The sequence below is a fragment of the Erythrolamprus reginae genome, chromosome 1, assembly GCF_031021105.1.
Source record: "Erythrolamprus reginae isolate rEryReg1 chromosome 1, rEryReg1.hap1, whole genome shotgun sequence".
NCBI classification, from domain to species: Eukaryota; Metazoa; Chordata; class Lepidosauria; order Squamata; family Dipsadidae; genus Erythrolamprus; species Erythrolamprus reginae.
This window is the reverse complement of record NC_091950.1, coordinates 225,826,450-225,845,973: the sequence shown is the minus strand read 5'-3', so window position 1 is coordinate 225,845,973 and position 19,524 is coordinate 225,826,450. Positions and strand designations below refer to the sequence as shown.

The 19,524-nt window shown below is 37.8% G+C and overlaps 2 protein-coding genes across 7 annotated transcripts; one reads left to right on the top strand and one right to left on the bottom strand.

Annotated features, from left to right (window-relative positions):
* Positions 1-2,736: 2,736 nt before the first annotated feature.
* On the bottom strand, positions 2,737-9,779 carry LIG4 (DNA ligase 4). 2 transcript variants are annotated; one of them, XM_070732318.1, is made up of 3 exons: positions 9,615-9,779; positions 7,694-7,820; positions 3,270-6,262 (listed from the first exon to the last, which is right to left on the bottom strand). In XM_070732318.1, exons 2-3 carry the CDS (start codon positions 7,749-7,751, stop codon positions 3,519-3,521), a joined length of 2,802 nt encoding a protein of 933 aa, XP_070588419.1. In that variant the 5' UTR covers positions 7,752-7,820; positions 9,615-9,779; the 3' UTR covers positions 3,270-3,518. The 2 variants fall into 2 exon arrangements, with proteins under 2 accessions (XP_070588421.1, XP_070588419.1); XM_070732320.1 differs by lacking the exon at positions 7,694-7,820 and having other exon boundaries at positions 2,737-6,262; positions 9,615-9,697.
* A 55-nt stretch (positions 9,780-9,834) lies between these two features.
* On the top strand, positions 9,835-17,799 carry ABHD13 (abhydrolase domain containing 13). 5 transcript variants are annotated; one of them, XM_070732323.1, is made up of 3 exons: positions 9,835-9,985; positions 10,817-10,988; positions 16,546-17,799. In XM_070732323.1, exon 3 carries the CDS (start codon positions 16,551-16,553, stop codon positions 17,592-17,594), a length of 1,044 nt encoding a protein of 347 aa, XP_070588424.1. In that variant the 5' UTR covers positions 9,835-9,985; positions 10,817-10,988; positions 16,546-16,550; the 3' UTR covers positions 17,595-17,799. The 5 variants fall into 5 exon arrangements, with proteins under 5 accessions (XP_070588424.1, XP_070588423.1, XP_070588425.1 ...); XM_070732322.1 differs by having other exon boundaries at positions 9,891-9,985; positions 10,817-10,926; XM_070732324.1 differs by having other exon boundaries at positions 9,902-9,985; positions 10,817-10,891.
* Positions 17,800-19,524: the final 1,725 nt, after the last annotated feature.

Below are 19,524 nucleotides of genomic sequence, written 5' to 3'. Positions count from 1 at the left end.
TTTTGGGAACCGCTCAGAAGTTTGGAGCTGCTTAGTGCAGTTCACATTCCTTTCTCAGGCTTTGAAAACTGAACAAGCTGGTTCTCACACCTCTGGCTTCTGTCAACTTGTCACTCCTGCCTCTTTAGCTTATCTCTATCCTTTACTACTTCCTCTCCCCCCCCCCCCCGCCAGACCCCTAACAATTTATGGCAGGATGCCAGCAAAGCTCTAAGCTGAAGATGGCAGATCTGACAAACTGTTTTTTTTTCTCTCCTTAGCAGGTAGGGTAGTTTAACTATTTATTAACCACTATGTTGCAATCCAGAAATTCTTGGCAGCTTTAGTACAACCACCTGTAATAACGTCCTATGCACACATGCATCACACTATTTAAATTATTTAGAACTGTTGTGAGCGCTTCTTGTCCACCTCTGGTAATGTCAGATTCTGAGGAGGATGAGCCAGCCCCTCTGAATACCTTTGACCAGTGGGGTTGCTAGCTGATGCAAAGAGTGAAGGAGAAAGTGACCTGGATGAACCTGAGGAACCATCAGAGGGGGCTGATCAGGGGTAGGCTACTGCCAGGACGGGGGGGGGGGGGGGAGAAATGCAGTGGGATAGCGAAAATAGAGCTACACCCCAGAGCACCCAATTTGCCCTGAAAGATGTTAAAGAAAATGTGTCAAGCTGGCTTCACTCAGAATTTAAGAAAAATAAAACTCACAGAGTCCATTTTGAACTTCAAAACTGAATTTTACTCAAATCAGAAATGAATGCATCAGAAGCAAAGCAAAGTCTGAAGAAAAAGGTGCGATAGTTATCCATATCAAAGAATCCCACTTGTCCCCATTTGGGAAATAGCCAATCCCCATTGTCCGTCATTGACAGGTGGACGCATCTTCACCCTCGCGTCATACTTATGGAATGCAGCTTCTGAAAGACTTTCTTCTCACCTCTTTTCAAGGAGAATAGAAACTTATCCTGGCCTTCACCAGAGAAACGAAAGTTATCAGAGCCCCCTCAGAAACCTTCCCCTCCCAAATCCCCCCAAACCCTACCACCTCTCCCCATTACTTATGAGAGCTGAAGCGTAGTGGAAAGATGAAACAAGCAAGTCTGACAAAATGCAGGGTGTCTTGCATAAGCCACACCCACAATGTGGTAGTAAAAATTTTGATAACCCTTCACTGGGGCTGATATACCTATGGGGGAGTGGTCCCAGTCGAAGGATGAAGCAGATATTAGAGAGGATGACCCATTTTTACATGCTACATACAGGAAGTTACTGAGAAGACAACAGAACTTGTATGGTAAAAGGAAATAAGCTTGCAGCTTTACCTCTTGGGAGTTTGATGCCACTTTCAGCAAATATAAAAGCAAAGAATTTTGGGAAATTTGGGGTGGGTTTCAATGTTGCTTGTGTCCGAGTTGGGGTGTTCGAAAATGCCCCCCTCCCCCAAAACCTGATTTCTGTCTTGCTAAAAACTCTTTGACGCTGCTTGACTGTTAGAAAATTGGTGAGCTGACTTTTCTCTTGTATGCTGCATTCTCTTTCTTATCTTGAGGAATGCTATTAGGCCAAAGTTGGCGCTTTTCCTGGAACCTAATCTGATTATTTTGCCGCAGAGAAAAAATACTTTCTGAACAAATTTGACAAACCACTTTCTGCTTAATGCTGTGTTTCCTAATAAAGAGTGTGATTTAAAGCTTAAAATAGTGGATTTTAACTGGTGGTTTCACTCCGGAAGCCCAGGAACAGAACAAGAACTAGATATAATTTGGGAGTACTAAGCTTTTATTTTTGTTTAGGTAGGGTTTAATTTAGGTGTGTAGGGTTTTTTGTTGTCTCCATTCCCCTCTAGGTAGTGCAATAGTTTTTTTCCTCTTACTATGTCTTTTTTTTAATGTGTCAGGTATCTTTATCCTAAGCATTTCCACTTTTACTCCCTTCAATATTTCCTATTAACTCATTTATAATAACCATTAAAACTACCATGTTCTACTGCCTCTTGCACTTACACATGCATTGCCCACATTCACTACCTCTTGAAAAACACAACTTCTAGTAGTCCTAAAGTTATGATTGTAATAGTGTCTGCCAGGGGTGGGTTCCACTTATCTTCACTGCCGATTCGCATTGTGATGTTTTACGCACATGTGTCTCCTTATGCAATTTTGCTTCCGCACATGCTCAGTAGCAGGATTCAGCCTGAAACAAAGCCCAAAACAAAGCTAGTAGTTGTGCTTTGGGTGAAGAAATAAAGGTCAGTATTAACCTGGGGGCGGGAGGGAGGACACTTTTTCAAGCAACCGAAGAGGAGAAGCCATTTAAACAGGGAAAAATTCACTAAAAATGTCAAAAAAAGAGATAGTGACGCTCACAGACCGGCACCAACTGTGATATCACCAGCAGGTTGCTACCGGTTCGGGTGATCTGGTCCGCACTGGGAGGAACCCACCCCCCGGTACCTGCCCATTATGATCATAACATTAAGTGAATCGTGTTGAATGAAGGAGCCATCCAAGGCCTCCCTGCACCATCTGAGGCATCTCATACTCCCCCACTATTAAGGTCTTCTTACCTTTTGAAGATCAGCAGAGCTCTAGGCCAAGTGGCAAAAAAAGTGGTATTTCAGTACTAGAAATTGTATTGCAATGTCATCAACATAACCTTGAATATATACATAAAATTAAATATTCTCAACTAATTACTCATTTCAAAACAGAATCTGGTTTTTAAATATATATATATTATTTAATTATATGAAATATTTATTACAGAATGATTAGTAAAAGAAAACATGTGCAAAACAAATTATTATTGTTATACTATTGAAAGCAGCTCTTCCAAGTTTCTGAAAATTGATCCCTGGATTCTCTTTTGCTAAAGCTTTAATTATGTTTGTAAAATTAAAAGCCTCTTTGCTGGGTAAAGCACTCCTATGATGCACTTAATATTATAGATGTTTTGAATTCTGAGGATACATATCCATTCATTTAAAAATTCATCATCACAACAATACATTAAACATGAATGAAACATGGATTTAGATACATAGCACTTTTAAAAACAATTAAACTACATATCAAACCACATTCAGTACTGGAAATTTCAACATATAGCCCTGCAAATAATAAAATCTATTTAGGATCTGTACATTTTAATAGATATGATTGAGTAATACAAGTTTTTCTATTGTATTCTATTGTATAAATATATTAAAAACCAGGTTAAAACAGATAAAAACATAAAACTGATAATTATCACCCTGTTTTCCTGAGCATCCTTTTCTTTCATTCACATACCTTTAAAAGAGTTGAATATTAAAAGAATAGAATTGTGCAACTCATTAAAAAAGCATATTCTGCCAGGACAGAGTGTGCTCTGAAAACAACTTTGGAAGCAGCCACATCATCTTGCAGAAAGTATGGCTATTTTGAAAGAGATGTATTTCATTCCCACTCCTGTTACTGCAAATCACCTTCTTCAAAGGCTTTGCACAATCCTAACAAAACTTTTCTTACAAATTAAAATCTTATACCATGTACAAGTTTTCATTTTGTAATTCTCCAGCTTTTACCGAATCCTTTATCCATTGCTCAGATACAATTCTAAATTTTTTCTTAAATGACCTTCTGATGGCTTTTATTTTCTTTAAATCAGAATGATCTCCACTGATTACAAGGGATACACCTTCTTCAAGCTGTGACACTACTTTTGCTCCATGAAAGCGAAGTATCAACTCTACGGTTAAACATCTGGTTTGATTTATTCTGTCACTTGAATTGTTCATTTCATCAAAAAGACTCAGGTAAACAGTTTGTTGCCTGAACATATTTAGGGAACTCTCCCAAGAATAGCGGGCTTCTATGTCAGCAATCACATCCTGAGAAATCTCTTCAGAGGTATTAATTCTTGAGAACACTGCCTTCAACTCTAGTGGATCAGTATCAGTTGTGAAACTATCACCATAAGTATCATATTCACAAGCAAAATGTTGCTTTGTTTCAGGAGACATATGAATAATAAAAGCAGGCTGCCAGGGCACAAACTTTCCAGCTTGGAAACACTGTAAAAGCCATTCTGCTCTCACGACGTCATACTTTTTGGAAGAAATAATATTTTTCACTCTAACATTCTCAGTTCCTGCCACAACACAGTAAGTGTCCGGCCCAGGATTTTGAACTATGCTGCCACCATATTCTGCTATTTTGCTTTCCAGGGCATACTTAGAATAATTTTGTGTCCCAGTCATAATACAAAATTCAACATCTTCAAAAATATTAGAAACTTTGTTTATTTTAGAAAGATCAGGTGCTTTAAAACGATCCATTAAACCAATTGCTTTTTTAATTTTTGGCAGAGTTTTACGCTTCTTTTCTTGTGGTTCATCCTCAACTACATCAAGATGTTTTGTTGCAAGCTTCCCGGCAGCTTTACTTCTGAGTTGTTCTAGAAGGTCAAGAGTCATACATTCGTACCATTCTTTATCTTCCCTTATTTTTTCAATGCGTGGAAAACGTAATGTGCATTCTGTTTTATACATATCACTACTCACAATCTCAGCAGCTTTAATCTGAACAATCACTGAATTACAAGGATCAATATAGACTTGAGGCTTCTCAACACCACATAAGATATTACAAGGTGGAACTTTCCTATCATATTTTTTCCAATATTTGGCTAATTTCAAACCAAGATCATACAGTTCTTTCATAGTGCAACCGGAACCAACACGGCAAATGGAATGGAATTTAGATGGTTTTTCACCAGGCAGAGGAGTCTCAGCAACCGCACATAAAAAATGAGATATCATGCCACCACGAAGACCTTTACCCCAGTAGCCCCCAATAATTAAAAGATCCAGTTCATCCATCAACCCACTGACATATTCTGGCTTGATCTTCAGCCACCCTTCTCCACGTTTATCTGGCCTGTAAATTGATATGGGGTCTTTTATTACAATTCCTTCTTCTCTGTTGTCAATGGCTTCATTTAGGGCATCTACTACTTCTTTCTGTGTGTTTGCTTGAATTCTAGAAACAACATGTACTCGACCAGGTATTGGTGTAAAAATTGTATTTAATATATTGTATCTTTTGCTCAGCATCTCATGACTCAACTTTTGGTCATTGACCATAAGAACATCAAATACACAGAAGCATGTTTGTAATTCAGAATCATCCACCATCCTTTTGATGTCAAACTTGCTTCCTTTCTGCATAAAAGTCTGGGTAGTAGGATTATAGGCCATCATTTCACCATCCAGAATGCAGTTTTGAATATTTTTAAAGGCCTGATGAATGAAAGGAGTCAATGAACCTTCGAGGGGAGAAGCACCAAACTGCTGAGTATAATCATATCCATTTCTGGAAAAGTATTTGTAAACATCTCCATCTTTGTGCATCTGCATTCGTTCACCATCTAATTTGGTCTCTATGTAAAATGTTTGATTATTCATTTGTTTCTCAATTTGACGCACACTGGCAATAGAAGCAAGCATTGGTTTAAAGGCAGAAAATAGTGTAATAGAAGCATCGCTAAGTGATACTGAAGGATTATGCAGCTGCCTACAAACCTTTTCCAAATCTGTTGTGACACTATGCAATTCTGCAGCATCAGGATGGAAAATAGAAAATAAGGTTTGCTGGCTGACACCAAGTTTCAAATCCTTTATGATCATCCTAATCAACCATTTCTGTTCTAATGCTGAGCTCTGAGTTATTAACTGAAGGAGGCTCTTCTTAATTAGATCCTTCCTTTTGGCAGCATTATTATTAGAAATAGAATCTAGATGATCATTTACTTGTTGTATAGTCAATTGACCTTTGTTGATGCATCTTGATTTTAAAACAAAGTAGGCAATCATAGCAAAGTCTCCAACATTTCCTTGTGAGCCAGTGGGTGTTCGAAAATTTAAAAGTTTTAAAGCATCTTTTCCATTTTTGGGTAAATTTAGCAATTCAATATAGAGCTTAGCAAGTACTGTTTCTTTAATTCCATAAGCCATCCTCTCTCTTTCCAACTGTGGAAGAATAAGCCTCATTGCAGGGTAAAAAGAATCTATCACATCTTTCTCATTTTTATGAAGAGAATCATGAAATTTCCTCCAGGAATCTAGAAAATTCTTGAAGTATCTTGTTTTGTCTGATCGAGATTTGCACTTCTGTATTCGTTCTAATGTTGAACAGAGATCTGCAAATGGGACTTGTGATGCTACAGTTAGCTTGGAAGATGAATGTGAAGTGGGGACTGAAGCCATTTTAGATGTTTTTTTCTCTACAAAAAGAAACAACAAAGGAATTACAAATGCGTAGCTTTTTTTAGTTTGAACATTTTTAACTTATTATTTTACCATGAATTAATTGTATACCTTGTCACTGCATAATGAACATTAAACTCAAAGTAATAAATGTAGTCTTATACTCTGGTTTTAGCTATGCCTCAGTGATATATATATGTTCTACTAGTTATCAGAACATCATGAAATGATATACACAAGGAAAACCAAATGCCACCTGAGATATTAAATAAACGTGTTAGTGTTACATACCCCTGTAAGCAAAGAAGCTTCCCATTTTATTTTTATTATATTGTTTCTTTTCATATTCAATTAGTCTAACTTTATAGTCTTAATTTACCTTGCAGGGTGTTTTTGCTATATGATAATATAATATCACAGGTTTGTTGTTGTAGGGAAAATCAGAGGAGAGAATAACGTATTGTTCACCATCTTGAGTGGTGGTGGCACAGTGGTTAGAATGCAGTACTGCAGGATATTTCTGCTGACTGTCAGCTACAGTTTTGCAGTGCAATTCTCACCAGCTTAAAATTGACTCAGACTTCCATCTTTCCAAGGTTGATAAAATGAGGACCCAGATTGTTGGGGGCAATATGCTGACTGTGAAATGGTATATAAGTCTAAGTATTATTATTATTGGGTTATCTAAAAAGTAATAAAGGCAGGATAAAAATCTAACAAAGATACAAAAAAATACAGCCAACTATCCTGCTGTCCTTAAGGTGTTGATCCAACAGAATTCTGCTGTTCAGAAAGAGAGCAGATGGAGATAGCCAGATGTTTAAACTAGCACAACTGGGTCCACTGTGTGCTAAGCCATTTGCAAAGGAGAATACAGTATTGGATCAATCTTTTCCATTCTCCCACCACGAGGAGAATGGAAAAGACTCCTACTTCCATTCTGATGGAAACACGGAATGCTGCCCAAACTCAGCACTTCCCAGACTGGGAAAATAAACCAACATAATCTGCCACACCAGATTTGTCTTCTAGGGACTTATATTTTTGTCTTGCTTATTTATCTATAACTCAAAACAGCAAGCATACAAGTTTTCCCACAACATCTCTATGAGGTGAACTGAACTGATAGTCACTTAATCATCTTTTATGCTCAAGGGAGACCTAGAATTCAGTCTCTCCTGGTTTATAAATCAGAACCATCAAACTACATCAAGTTTATCATTCCCATAGCCTGTTAACTGTAGATCAGACAAATTTCAGCAATTCATTAACACAATCTAATCTACAGGGAAGGCACCTTGAACAAATGTTTTCCTGTTTAAAATCTATGTTATATATGATATAGTTAGATGTTCAACTTCTTTTGGCAGAAGCTGTGCCCTGTCATTTACCTGTTTATCTTATATCAAAATAACATTGTTGTGACAGCCAGAGGCTGCTGTACATACCTCCCTGCCCAATCTTCAGGGCCATTTGCCTTATAGCAGTAGGAAAAATTGGACTCATTGAGTTAATCAGCCATGTCTCCAACAGTTTGTGCCAACTCTGCCAGATCTGGCAACAGCTCTCAGACAGCTAGGAGGAATGGCAAGAAAAGCATGTTTGGGCAGCTGCTCTTTAACCACCAATTCTCCTATCCCAATTCTGCGGATCAAGAACTGTTGGGAGGGGAGGAGGCATTCTTAACTTCCAGCACTCCCAGGATAATATTGCCCACTTAGCTACACTCCCAGGATAATATTGCCCACTTATTTGTTTGTTCAGTTTCTATATCTACCCAACTCAACCCAGTGATTCTGAGTGTCTTAGAATTCTAAAATTATAAAACAATTTAAAGACATTAAAACAATAAAAACATCCACAAAACAAATGAGTATAAACAGCAGCTGTGATGATTAATCAACTAAAACATTCCAAATCCTAGGTCTGGCTATATAGCTGTGTTTGTTTTTTTAAAAAAAACTTTGCAACAGGGTTGGGGCAAGCAAGATCAAGCACAGTACTGCCTAATTAACAGGGTTGGATACAGCTTTTGACCCATTTCCATCCTCCTCTACAACATTCAGGTACTATACAGGTAGTCCTGAAATTATGCCCATAATTGAGCTTGCAATTATGGCCAAAGGCATCAACTGCATCATCATGTGACTGCCCCCAATTTTATGATGGCTTTTGCAGCAGTTGTTAGGCAAATGTGGTGGTAAATTGAATATTGCAGCCATTAAACAAACCCATTGTTTGCTACAGGACATTCTTTGTCAGGAACAAAAAATATAACCAGTTGTGGCAAAAGCATTGTTAAGTCATGGTCATATCTTATGACTGCAGGCCATTGCAAACAACCATAAATGCAGGCTTGGTTGTGGTGTGACCAGGGGTGGGATACTCCCCGGATGGGGGGGGGGAACACTGTGTGGTAGCAAAAATGGAGCTTCATCCCAGAGCATCCAATTTGCACTGAAAGATGTTGAAAGAAAATGCAGGGCAGCCTGCATAAGCAATGCCCACAGTATAAAGATTTTGGAAGCTCTTCACTGCGTGTGACCAATGGGGGAGGCAGCTTTCAAAACTTGGAATCTGAAAGGGTCTGTTGTAACCTCAATCACTAAGCCACCCAGTTGTAAGTTCCTGCATATAAGCACAAGCCTAGAATTTTAAGTGCCAAAGTACATCCAGGACAAATGAGGTCATCTTATTCCACAAGTACATTTTAAAGTGAAGCACCGGTGTCATGTGTTTACAAGTAAGTCCATCTGCAGATACTGTAAAAAACCAACCCTTGGACTTCTAACCCCAAAATACACCACACACAGAGAAGCCAAATGTGAAAATTAAAAGAAACTTCAAGGATTGCCTTATTGTTAGGTGGCACATTTTTTCCATGCTACTTTGGTTAAAAATTCTAGTGTTGGCTTATTCACGAGTGTAACAGAGGTGGGCTGCTAAGGTGTAAGGGTGACGTGTGCTCGCCTCCATGGCTCTGAGTGCTGGCGGAATCCAGCGCAAGTCTGCTACTACTGCACCTGGGCAGGTAGCGAAATCGCGCACAGACACACAGGGGCACCACGGGCACAGCTTAGCAGCCCACCTCATGATATGTTTTTATTTATTTATTTATTTATTTATTTATTTATCAAACAAGTATAGTATTATAGTACATATTAACATAACATAACATAAGTAGAACGTAATAATAGAAAGGATAATAAGACAGTAGGACAGGGACATTAGGCACAAAAGTGCACTTATGCACGCCCCTTACAGACCCCTTAGAAAAGGAGAGAGGTCAATTGTTGATAATGTAAGGTTGAAGATTTTGGGGTTGGGGGAAGCAACGAGTCATCCAAATGTATCCAAACGTATTCTCACCGGCCGATTGCAAGCTACGGTAGATCAGGGAGAACTCCTCATTCCACGGTGAACCGCGGCCTATTCAAGCGCTACTTCCGGGACTTGACAGGAACAGTTCGGAAGTCGCCATAGAAACAGGAACGCCGGCTTGACCTGGAACCTGAGAAAGAAGCTTCCGCCCCCTTTTTTTTGACCAATTTCTGCTGCGTTCAACCAACTCGGGGCGAAGCGTCGGTTCGAGACGATCCGTCCTCGTCACTCGTTGCCCGGAAGCACTTGTGACGTTGTCGATTCGGGTTTTTTCCCGGAAGTGACGCTTAAGCAAGTCGAGCCTGGCCCAAGAGGAGGAAGGATGGGATGCAGAGTATCCCGTCCCGGGCAACGATGAGGTTGGTGCGGCTGGTGGGACTCCGCTGATTCGAGCAGAGGCCTACCGCTTAGCTTAGGAAGCCGAGAGGCGCCGCCGCCGTCCTGTCTCCTTCGAGGTGGGGTGTTGGGGGAACAGCCGCCTCAAAGTGTCCACGGCCTCGGGCGCCGCCAGGTCTAACCGAGCGCTTCGCCTTCTGCCTCTCTCCCTTCGTGCCGCTGCGCGTTTCTTCTGGAAAATCCCCGGGGTGGGCGCGAAAGTTGTAGCTCTCCTCGCTGCCTCCTCCTCCCTACTCGAGGCCGGGGCGGGGGTGGGTGGGTTTGGAGCTCTTTCGCAAAGGACATTTAACCGCGGCGTTCCGAAATAGGCCTCGTCCCTTCCATGACCCTCGAGGGCTGGGGAGGCTGGAACGGATAGTTTTGACTTTCTGCCCCGGATTGGAAAACGTTGGCCCTGGTTAACTGCATCTAATGCTGAGATTAGGCTGCTTTACGCGAGACAATTCTGCCTGTCCGAATTGCTCCCACGATTGTTTCTAAGCCAAACGTACGTTGGAAGATCGGACTGTCGGTCTTTTATAAGTTGGGCGGCATATAAATTTAATAATAAAATATCAAGTTTGGCCAGGAGAGCCACAGTGTTGAACACTCTACTGGTTCAACTTCGAAAATAGGATGACAGCATAGTTATCTTTCCAGGCAGTCACATTTTCTTAGGATTTACGAAACAGTAACAACACTGACTAAAATGTTTAACACCCTTAGTAGGATTTGTGAACAGTAAGATCATTTCAAAAACAAATATACAGTAATTGAAATAGTTACTCTTTGAACTTCTTTATTTTCTGTCCTAGCTCCATTTCTAAATCCTGTGGGAATTCTTTGCTATAAAACAGTTCCTGATCTAAAGTTGAAAAGAGATGGCTTATGTAAGAGACATTTTCTTCAAGAAGTTGACCCTTAGGTATGAATGCATCAGCTGTCTTATGTGTTTCTATTAGCATATATTACCATGTAGCTTCTCAGGTTAGTGCCAAATTCAATTGTTTATGAACATTACATTAGATTGCTAATAAGTATCTTAGCTCATACCCAGAAATTATTTAGGTCTGGAAAAGTGCTGGCTTATTTCAGAAATACAATAGGCTTCCTTCGAAGTACACAAATAAGCACATCAAAACTTTTGTGATACTGTATTCAGTTATATTCCAAATGCATTATGAGTGAATTAAAGCAATTTTCACTGTTGAAGTACCAGTAGTGGATATATAAGTTATAGTTGGCTTCTTCCATGTTTTTGTATGAAACATTGATTTGCATGGGGCCAATTTAAACTATTTTGTCCATGCTATTATTGCAAAACATTGTATATTATTATTCTATATTATATAGAGCATATTTGTAGATATTTCTTCCAAGTAATATGGTAAAGTAGATTGAAAGGCACACAAACAGTATTTCCAAGCAATCGCTTAACATTATGTGGGCAGTCTGCAACAAATTTGATTTGAAACCTTAGACTTATGTACTATAACCCTACCCTATGGTAAAAATGATTTTGTAACATTGTTTTACATAATAAATTTATAGTTAGTATGATCTAGAAACCAATTTTTGTCTTGTAAAACAGAGTGGTTAGCTTGAAATAAATCAATTTCCAATATGGATTGTGAATCTGACTTGTTTATTTAGCACAAAGTTGAACATTAATTTTAAAATAAATATTCTAGAAATTGAGAGCATGTGAGAAAATAGGAAGGGTGTCTTTATTCCCATCTATGTTTTTTAGTGTTTCTTTTGAGTTTAATTTTCAGAGAACAGTTAAATGATTCTCATGATGCTGCAAGCTAAACATATCAGGCTTAACAGCTGGAAAAATTATGAAATCTGCAGAATAGTTTGTTTAAAAATCTAGATTCTTTGTCACTCATTACTGGTAATCTTTCATCACTTATTATTACCAAAGAACAAATACTGTATAGAATAAGCAACATATATTTAAACGTATATTCTGCAGGGCTGGAATAATGACAAGAATGAACAACTATGATTATCTTTTTTAAAGCGTGAAGAAAAACCAGAACTAAAATAATACTGTAAAATTAATATTACTGTTGCAGTTGTTTAGTTTCAAGATTAGGGCATGGATGATAAATAAAGTAGTCTTAATGAAATCAAGCATTTAATTCGATGGTAGTCATTTATAATAGTTTGAAATAAGACTGAAATACTATTACTTTTAATGTGTAAGGTTATCATGTCCAAGTTTTTTTTCTTGAAAATTCTTATTACCATATTTGTTAGAAATCTGATTAATAAATTAAATCTAAGAGTACCAAATTTATTTATTATCATTATTTATTATTAAATGTATAAGCCGCCCAAATCCTTCCTTACTCTGAGAAGGTAGTACTTCTGAGAGGCAGTTTAATTATCCTTTGCACAAAACCATCATTATGCTTTTAAGTACCAACCTTGTAGGAGTTGGAAAAATATATTTTAAATTAATGGGTGTTGATGTAATATTTCTAGATTCTTGAATGATGAGATGTTTCTGATATTTTCCTCAAGTCATTTTTGGTATATCATTAGACTAAAACACTGGTATATCTAAAATATTTTTTTCTATATGACATTGGCTAAAGTTTGTGTGATTCAAAATGAAAGCACATCAGCGCAGTCCCTGATTCTCTGATCCAGTTGCAATCTATTCCAATGCTATTCTTGATGGTCCCTCAATTATAAGCACCTGGTTTGAGGGATATAAGGATACTGTAGCTAGAATGGTCATCTCATTCTTAAACATATATCACCTTAAGTCAGGGGTGTTAAGCTGCTAACCCACGGACCGGATGCATCATGTGCAGTCCACCTCCACCCCAGCTCCACAAATGAGAAAAATGTCACATGATGTAGTAAGTTTGACACCAATGAGCTAAATCATTCTGGATAGTTCACAATATAAATCTGAAGATGCAAGTGGGCTGGATGAAACAGAAACACTGCTCAATATACTGTATATAGTTCTTCTATTGATCCCTATTTGGGATCAAACATCTGGTTGTAGACTTTATTGGTAGCCCTGGAAGGTATTTTTTTCATCAGCTTTTGTCAAAACTAGAGTAAATAGATTTGGACATAAAACTTTATGTATAATTAATATGCTAGTATAGATATTACTGAATGATAATTGGTATTTAAACATTTTTTGAATTAATTCTGCCGGTTAGCACTTATTACGCTTCTATTGAAGAACTTTACTATCTGTTTAAAAATGTTAATGTGCTGTTGTTCAACTAGAAGGCTGCTAAAACAGCTTATGTCAGTAAATACCCTCAGGCGTATAGTTTAAAATGTAATACAAATGGGGTGTTAAGGAAATGGAGGAAAAGCTAAATACTTAAGCTTAATATGAAAGCTTGTGTCATCAAAATTTGTCATTTTCTCTTCTGCATTTGGATATGATTCAAAATTAGAAATTTTACCTCTGAAATATAGCAGGTAAGATTACCATTCTACCAAACATCAGTGAAGATGTACTCATTCTTCAAGGAACCATCAGTTTTGGAAGAAGAACATGGCTTTGTGAAAGTTTTAAAAGCAGAAAAGAGTCCTACATATTTTAGAAAAATAATACAGCCTCTGTCACCCTAAGTTTGAAAAAGGATATTTTTCCTATAGAATTAAAAAAACCCAGTGCAAATATTTTGCTGGCCTGGAAATCTACCCTACAAAGCAAGCAAGGTTGCTCTTCCATGACATCCACTTTTGCATTTATATGTTTAGTAGTCCACAGTATGTGTATTACATTCTGTATGCTTTGCCACAGTTTCAGTATAAATGAGAGGATCTAAAGGGGATTCACTTGTATGTCCTTGTCCCAGTCCTGATCTTTATTGAATTGGCAGGAAGAGAGATGATCACAAGATACAGAAAGTTGAAGAAACACTTAGGTCTGTGACTGGCAGAATTAAGTTATAAACCAGAATGATGTTGCATGAAAGTGAGGTGTCAGTTGCTACCTAAACATATCAAGTATTTATTTTATTTTATTTTGTCAAGTACGTATTGGTAATACATAGATATAACACAGTTTATATATATAAGATGGATATTAATAAGAGGGAAACATTAGGACATGGATGGTAGGCTTGCTAGTGCACTTATTCATGCCCCTTATTGTCCTCTTAGAAATTGGGTGAGGTCAACAGTGGATAGTCTAAGGATAAAGTTTTGGGGGTTTAGTAACAAAACTATTGAGTCAGGTAATGAGTTCCAGACATTAACTACTCCATTGCTGAAGTCATATTTTCTAGAGTCAAGTTTGGAGCAGTTTACTTTGAGTTTGTATCTGTTGTGTGCTTGTATATTGTTGTGGCTGAAGCTGAAGTAGTTGTTGACTGGAAGGACGTTATATCAGATGATTTTATGAACTATGCTTAGCATAGTTCCAAGCTTTCTAAGCCTAGGATTTCAAGTCTGGTTGCATAACATGTTCTGTTGCGAGTAGAGGAGTGGAGGTCTCTTCTCGCAAAGTATATCTGGACACTTTCTAATGTATTTATGTCTGAAATGCAGTGTGGATTCCAGATAGATAAGCTGTATTCAAGGTTTGGTCTGGAGAAAGTTTTGTATGTTCTAGTTAGTAGTGTGATATTACCAAAGAAGAAGCTACGTAAGATTAGGTTCATAACTCTTGAAGCCTTTTTGGCGATGTTGTTGCAGTGGGATTTGGCACTTAGGTCATTTGATATGAGTATTCCAAGGTCTTTTACAGAGTGAGGGTTGTCTGCAAGGTCTTGTCTATTCAGCTTGTATTTGGTGTTTTGATTCTTTTTGCCAATGCTTAGGACAGCATTTGTTGGTTGAGATTTGGAGTTGCTAGATGTTTGACCATTCTGACACAAAGTCAAGGTCTTTTTGGATGGTAGCAGTGTTGTTGGTAGTGTTGAAGAATTTTACATCATCGGCGAAGAAAACGCAGTTGTTTATAATGTGATCGCTAAGGGCATTTATATAGAATATGAAGAGTGTTGGTCCTACTACGCTGCAATGGGGTACACTGCTTTTAACAGGAACAGGATTAGATAGGATGCTCCCCACTTGTTGTCTATTTGATAGGAATGTAGTTATCCAGTCAGTTAGGGGTCCAGAGATGCTCTCTAGGATATCAGTTTTAGAAGTAATTTATTATGAATCACTGAGTCGAAAGCTTTACAGAAGTCTATGTAAATTGCATCTATTGATTTGCCCTGATCAAGATTTGTAGTCTATATGTTTTGCAGTGTAGGAGTTGCAGATTATAGCTGCTTTCTTGAAAAATGGAATGGCTAGATGTATGCATATATTTTATTAACCATTTGGGTTGACCATAATTTACTAAAGGATCCTCAATTTCTAGATTAGTCCAGCATACTAAATTACATTATAATTTCTAAGTTATACTTAATGCAGCATTCAGCACTCAGACATAATGTAAATTATTTTATTTAGTTTAATGTATAGTGACCCAACCAATGTGGGGTTTTAGTAGAAGACCATAACCAACCTATTACAAAAAATGTAATCCCTCTGCAATTAATACTTCTTACATAAACTGTTATGTTATCCTGATTCTTCACTTGCCTTCCTTTGTCGTACAACACTTTGTGATCTCAGCCATTGTGCATTTTGTATTTGACCTCTAAGGCCAAAGTTGATCCTTTCTTTTACCTTCAAGTAATAAATTAGAAAAGCCGGCAATACCTGTCCTGCCCCCTTCGATTACATGTTTGTACCATCTTAAATTCACATTTAAATAATAACATTGCACCTGTCTGTGTCTCATTAAAGGAGTCAAAGCTACTCATGACTTTGGGGAAATATTGCAATGCCCTGTTTTCTCCACTTAATATAGTTTGTATTCTAGCTCGCAATTCCTTTAAAGATTTTTAGGCAGCATATTTTGTAATAAGATTTGTAATCTATCCTTTCAATCTTTAGAACAGAGTGTAATGTGCTGAAAGAGGAATAGAGAGGAGTTGGTAAAAATCAGCCATCTCAATTGTAGGAATATTTTCAATCAAGGCATAGCCAAAGAAACGCTACCACTTGTTAAGATTGTATGGCAGACAATGAAGTTCATGCTAGGGCAAAACCAATATTGAACACAACATTGCCACCTAATGAGTTTCAATTGCTGCAAGCTGGTATGTCTGCACATGGATTTGAATGATGGCATTTTGATTAAATGTAGTTAAATTGGGTTTCTCTTTCAGGGTGAATGGGGGAAGATTTAATTTGCCTTAATTTAGAACACATCAGTCAAACCTAAGGAGAGAAAGGGCTGAAGCTCTCAACCTTCCTTACCTCTATTTTCTCTGTCTTTTATTTATGAATTTTTAAATTAGTTTAATTTTCTTATTAATTTGTTAATTAATATACTTTTCATGTGTCTTAGACGCTTATTTTGTTTTATTTTTCATAAACATTGCTCAGTTAGCAGAGCAATCTAATTTTTCTGATATATTATCCTTAATCGTTTGTTTCGCTTTACTTTTTTTGTTCATGTTGTTTTAAGCTTAAGTGTATTTTCTTCTTTCAGGATTCATGTGGACTAGAGATTCATTGACTACTATAATGGAAAAATCATGGATGCTTTGGACTTCCATTGAAAAATGGCTGCTTGCTTTGGTGTCATGGTCCTGGGGTGTCTGCCGTATTTCTCTTTTACCTTTGATAGTGACTTTTCATTTGTATGGTGGCCTGATTTTACCTCTGTTAATATTTGTATCTATCACAGGTATATTATATAAATTCCAGGATGTGTTGCTTTATTTTCCTGAGCAACCTTCTTCATCCCGACTCTATGTTCCCATGCCTACTGGCATTCCACATGAGAATATATTTATCAAAACCAAAGATGGTGTGTTGCTCAACTTAATTCTTCTCAGATTCACAGGTGATAATTCCTCATATTCTCCTACTATCATTTATTTTCATGGGAATGCAGGCAACATTGGGCATCGATTACCAAATGCTTTATTGATGCTGGTAAACCTAAAAGTAAATTTATTATTGGTCGACTATAGAGGCTATGGAAAGAGTGAAGGAGAAGCAAGCGAGGATGGCATCTATTTAGATTCTGAGGCTGTTCTAGACTATGTGATGACTAGATCAGATCTTGACAAGACTAAAATTTTTCTTTTTGGCCGTTCATTGGGAGGAGCAGTTGCTATTCATCTGGCCTCTGAAAATTCTCATAGGATTTCTGCCATCTTGGTGGAGAATACATTCCTTAGTATCCCACATATGGCCAGCACTCTCTTTTCTTTTTTCCCTATGAGGTATCTTCCTTTATGGTGCTATAAGAACAAGTTCCTGTCTTATAGAAAAATATCTCAGTGCAGGATGCCTTCATTATTCATTTCTGGACTTGCTGACCAATTGATTCCTCCAGTTATGATGAAGCAACTATACGAACTTTCCCCTGCTCGGACTAAAAGATTGGCAATATTTCCAGATGGAACTCATAATGACACCTGGCAGTGCCAAGGCTACTTTACTGCACTCGAACAGTTTATCAAAGAAGTTATAAAAACCCACTCCCCTGAAGAAATGGCAAAAATGACATCTAATGTAACAATAATATAATTGTAATTCTAGTCTGTCGGATACAACTGCATTGTACCTGGATTTGTGGGAAGTGATCATTAATTTCCATTTTTAAAATGTGTATTCTATCTGTATTTATCTTTAAAAAGTGAAATTAAACATGGAGATATCTACTGATTTATGATCCAACATAGTTTTTACACTGCATTGTAAACAAATAAAACTTATATTTGTTTTGATAAAATGTTTTTTTTTTAATTTTAGGAAAAAACATTTAAACACATTTATTGCTGAATGTTATGTTCTGAATTGGGGGAAGAATAAAGCAGTTCAGTATAGTGTGTATGTTAGCTCCATGGATAAACATGGTTTGCAAAATATATTTGGCAGTTTGTTTTTAGAGAATCATAGACAGCTAGATACTAGATTAATCTATTACTAAAATTAATTTGTATTTTCAATCTCTGTTCCTTCTTGGTTAAGGCCTCATGTGAGTAGATCCTTGCAATGGTGAATGCTTCCTTGAGAAAGGGCAGTCATTCCAACTCTCTACCTCAAAAAATCCACAACTGGATCCTTGTGATTTTGACAATTTTCATCCTGTCCCCTGTTCATCCTTTTTCCTAGAAAAAATTGAGAATGTGATCAGACTACAGCCCCAAAGGTGGCAATCATGTTTCAAAACCTGGTGCAATACTGAAACAACTTGATCATCCTTGATTTCTGGCAGATCTAGGATGGGAGTAGTGTATCCACCTTGGCTTTGGTGGCTTCACAGCTTTTCATTCTATTCATGGTGTCCTGGTCAAGTTTAGAGTTTGGGTATAGAGAGCACTATGTTCTTGTGGTTCTTCCTCAAAGTCTGAAGATTCCAGTCAGTTTGAGGGCAGTATCTTGTCCTAGATCCCTGCTTTGAAGAGTGCCACCGGGCTTTTCCCCCTTTAAAAAAAATACATCAAGGCCCTATCATTTAAATGGAAGAACAGACTCAGCTCAACCTAACAGGAGCAGGACAGTGACTGTGGGGCGCCTTAGGACCTGGGCTGGAGATATTTCAACTTTGAATGGGGTTGTACTACTCTACTTGGATTCAGCATGCAATTTTGTAGTTGTCCCAGATTCGTAGGTCCTGTCCAAAGAGTGGGTGATATTGGGGAGCAGAGGGGCTTTTATATAACTGTTTTGTACACCATTTGTACTTTTTCCTGGACTGCTCCCAGTCATTCTTTGTCATTCCTGAGTGAATTATTGCAACCTGTTCTACCTGGGGCTGTCCTATGAAGATTTCTGCTCAAGATCCTCATGTACAATTGGTGGGCCACTGTGCAACACGGAATGCTGGACTCGATGGGCTTTGGCCCGATTCAGAATGGCTCTTCTTATGTTCTAAAGACTATTTTTAATGTAGCTATGTAGATAGTTAAAGGCATTCCTCATTATACTCGCCACACCACAAGATGCATTGGCTCTATATAGATTTCAAGTTGAAATTCGAAGTGCTAGTTGTCACCTGTAAACCACTGCATGGCATTGGAGTGAATTGTTTACAGGACTGCATTTTTCCAGTGGTATCTGCCTATCCCATGTATTCCAACAGAAAGGGCCCAAGATGAAACAATGCCACCTTGTGTGACTTCAGAAGCTGGCTTTCCTCCCAGCTCTTGGGACAGGAGGAACAGATTTCCTGTTTGGTGGGATACAACAAGCTTTTGGTTTTCATCACCATGTAATTATTCTGCAATATTTTATTTTAATGGTATGTGTTTCTTTTGTTTAGGCTATATAAGCAGAGAGCAGAAAAGGTGCAAGAATTCGAACATTGATTTAACTGTAAATAAGCCTTGTAATTTTTGGAATTCTTAAATAATAGTTGATGGGTGGATTTTCTATATTTCACTTATCTGAAGTCTATTTCTTTGTCCTTGACTGCCCATTTGTCATTTTCCAGTCCAGCTTGGCAGGAGAAATA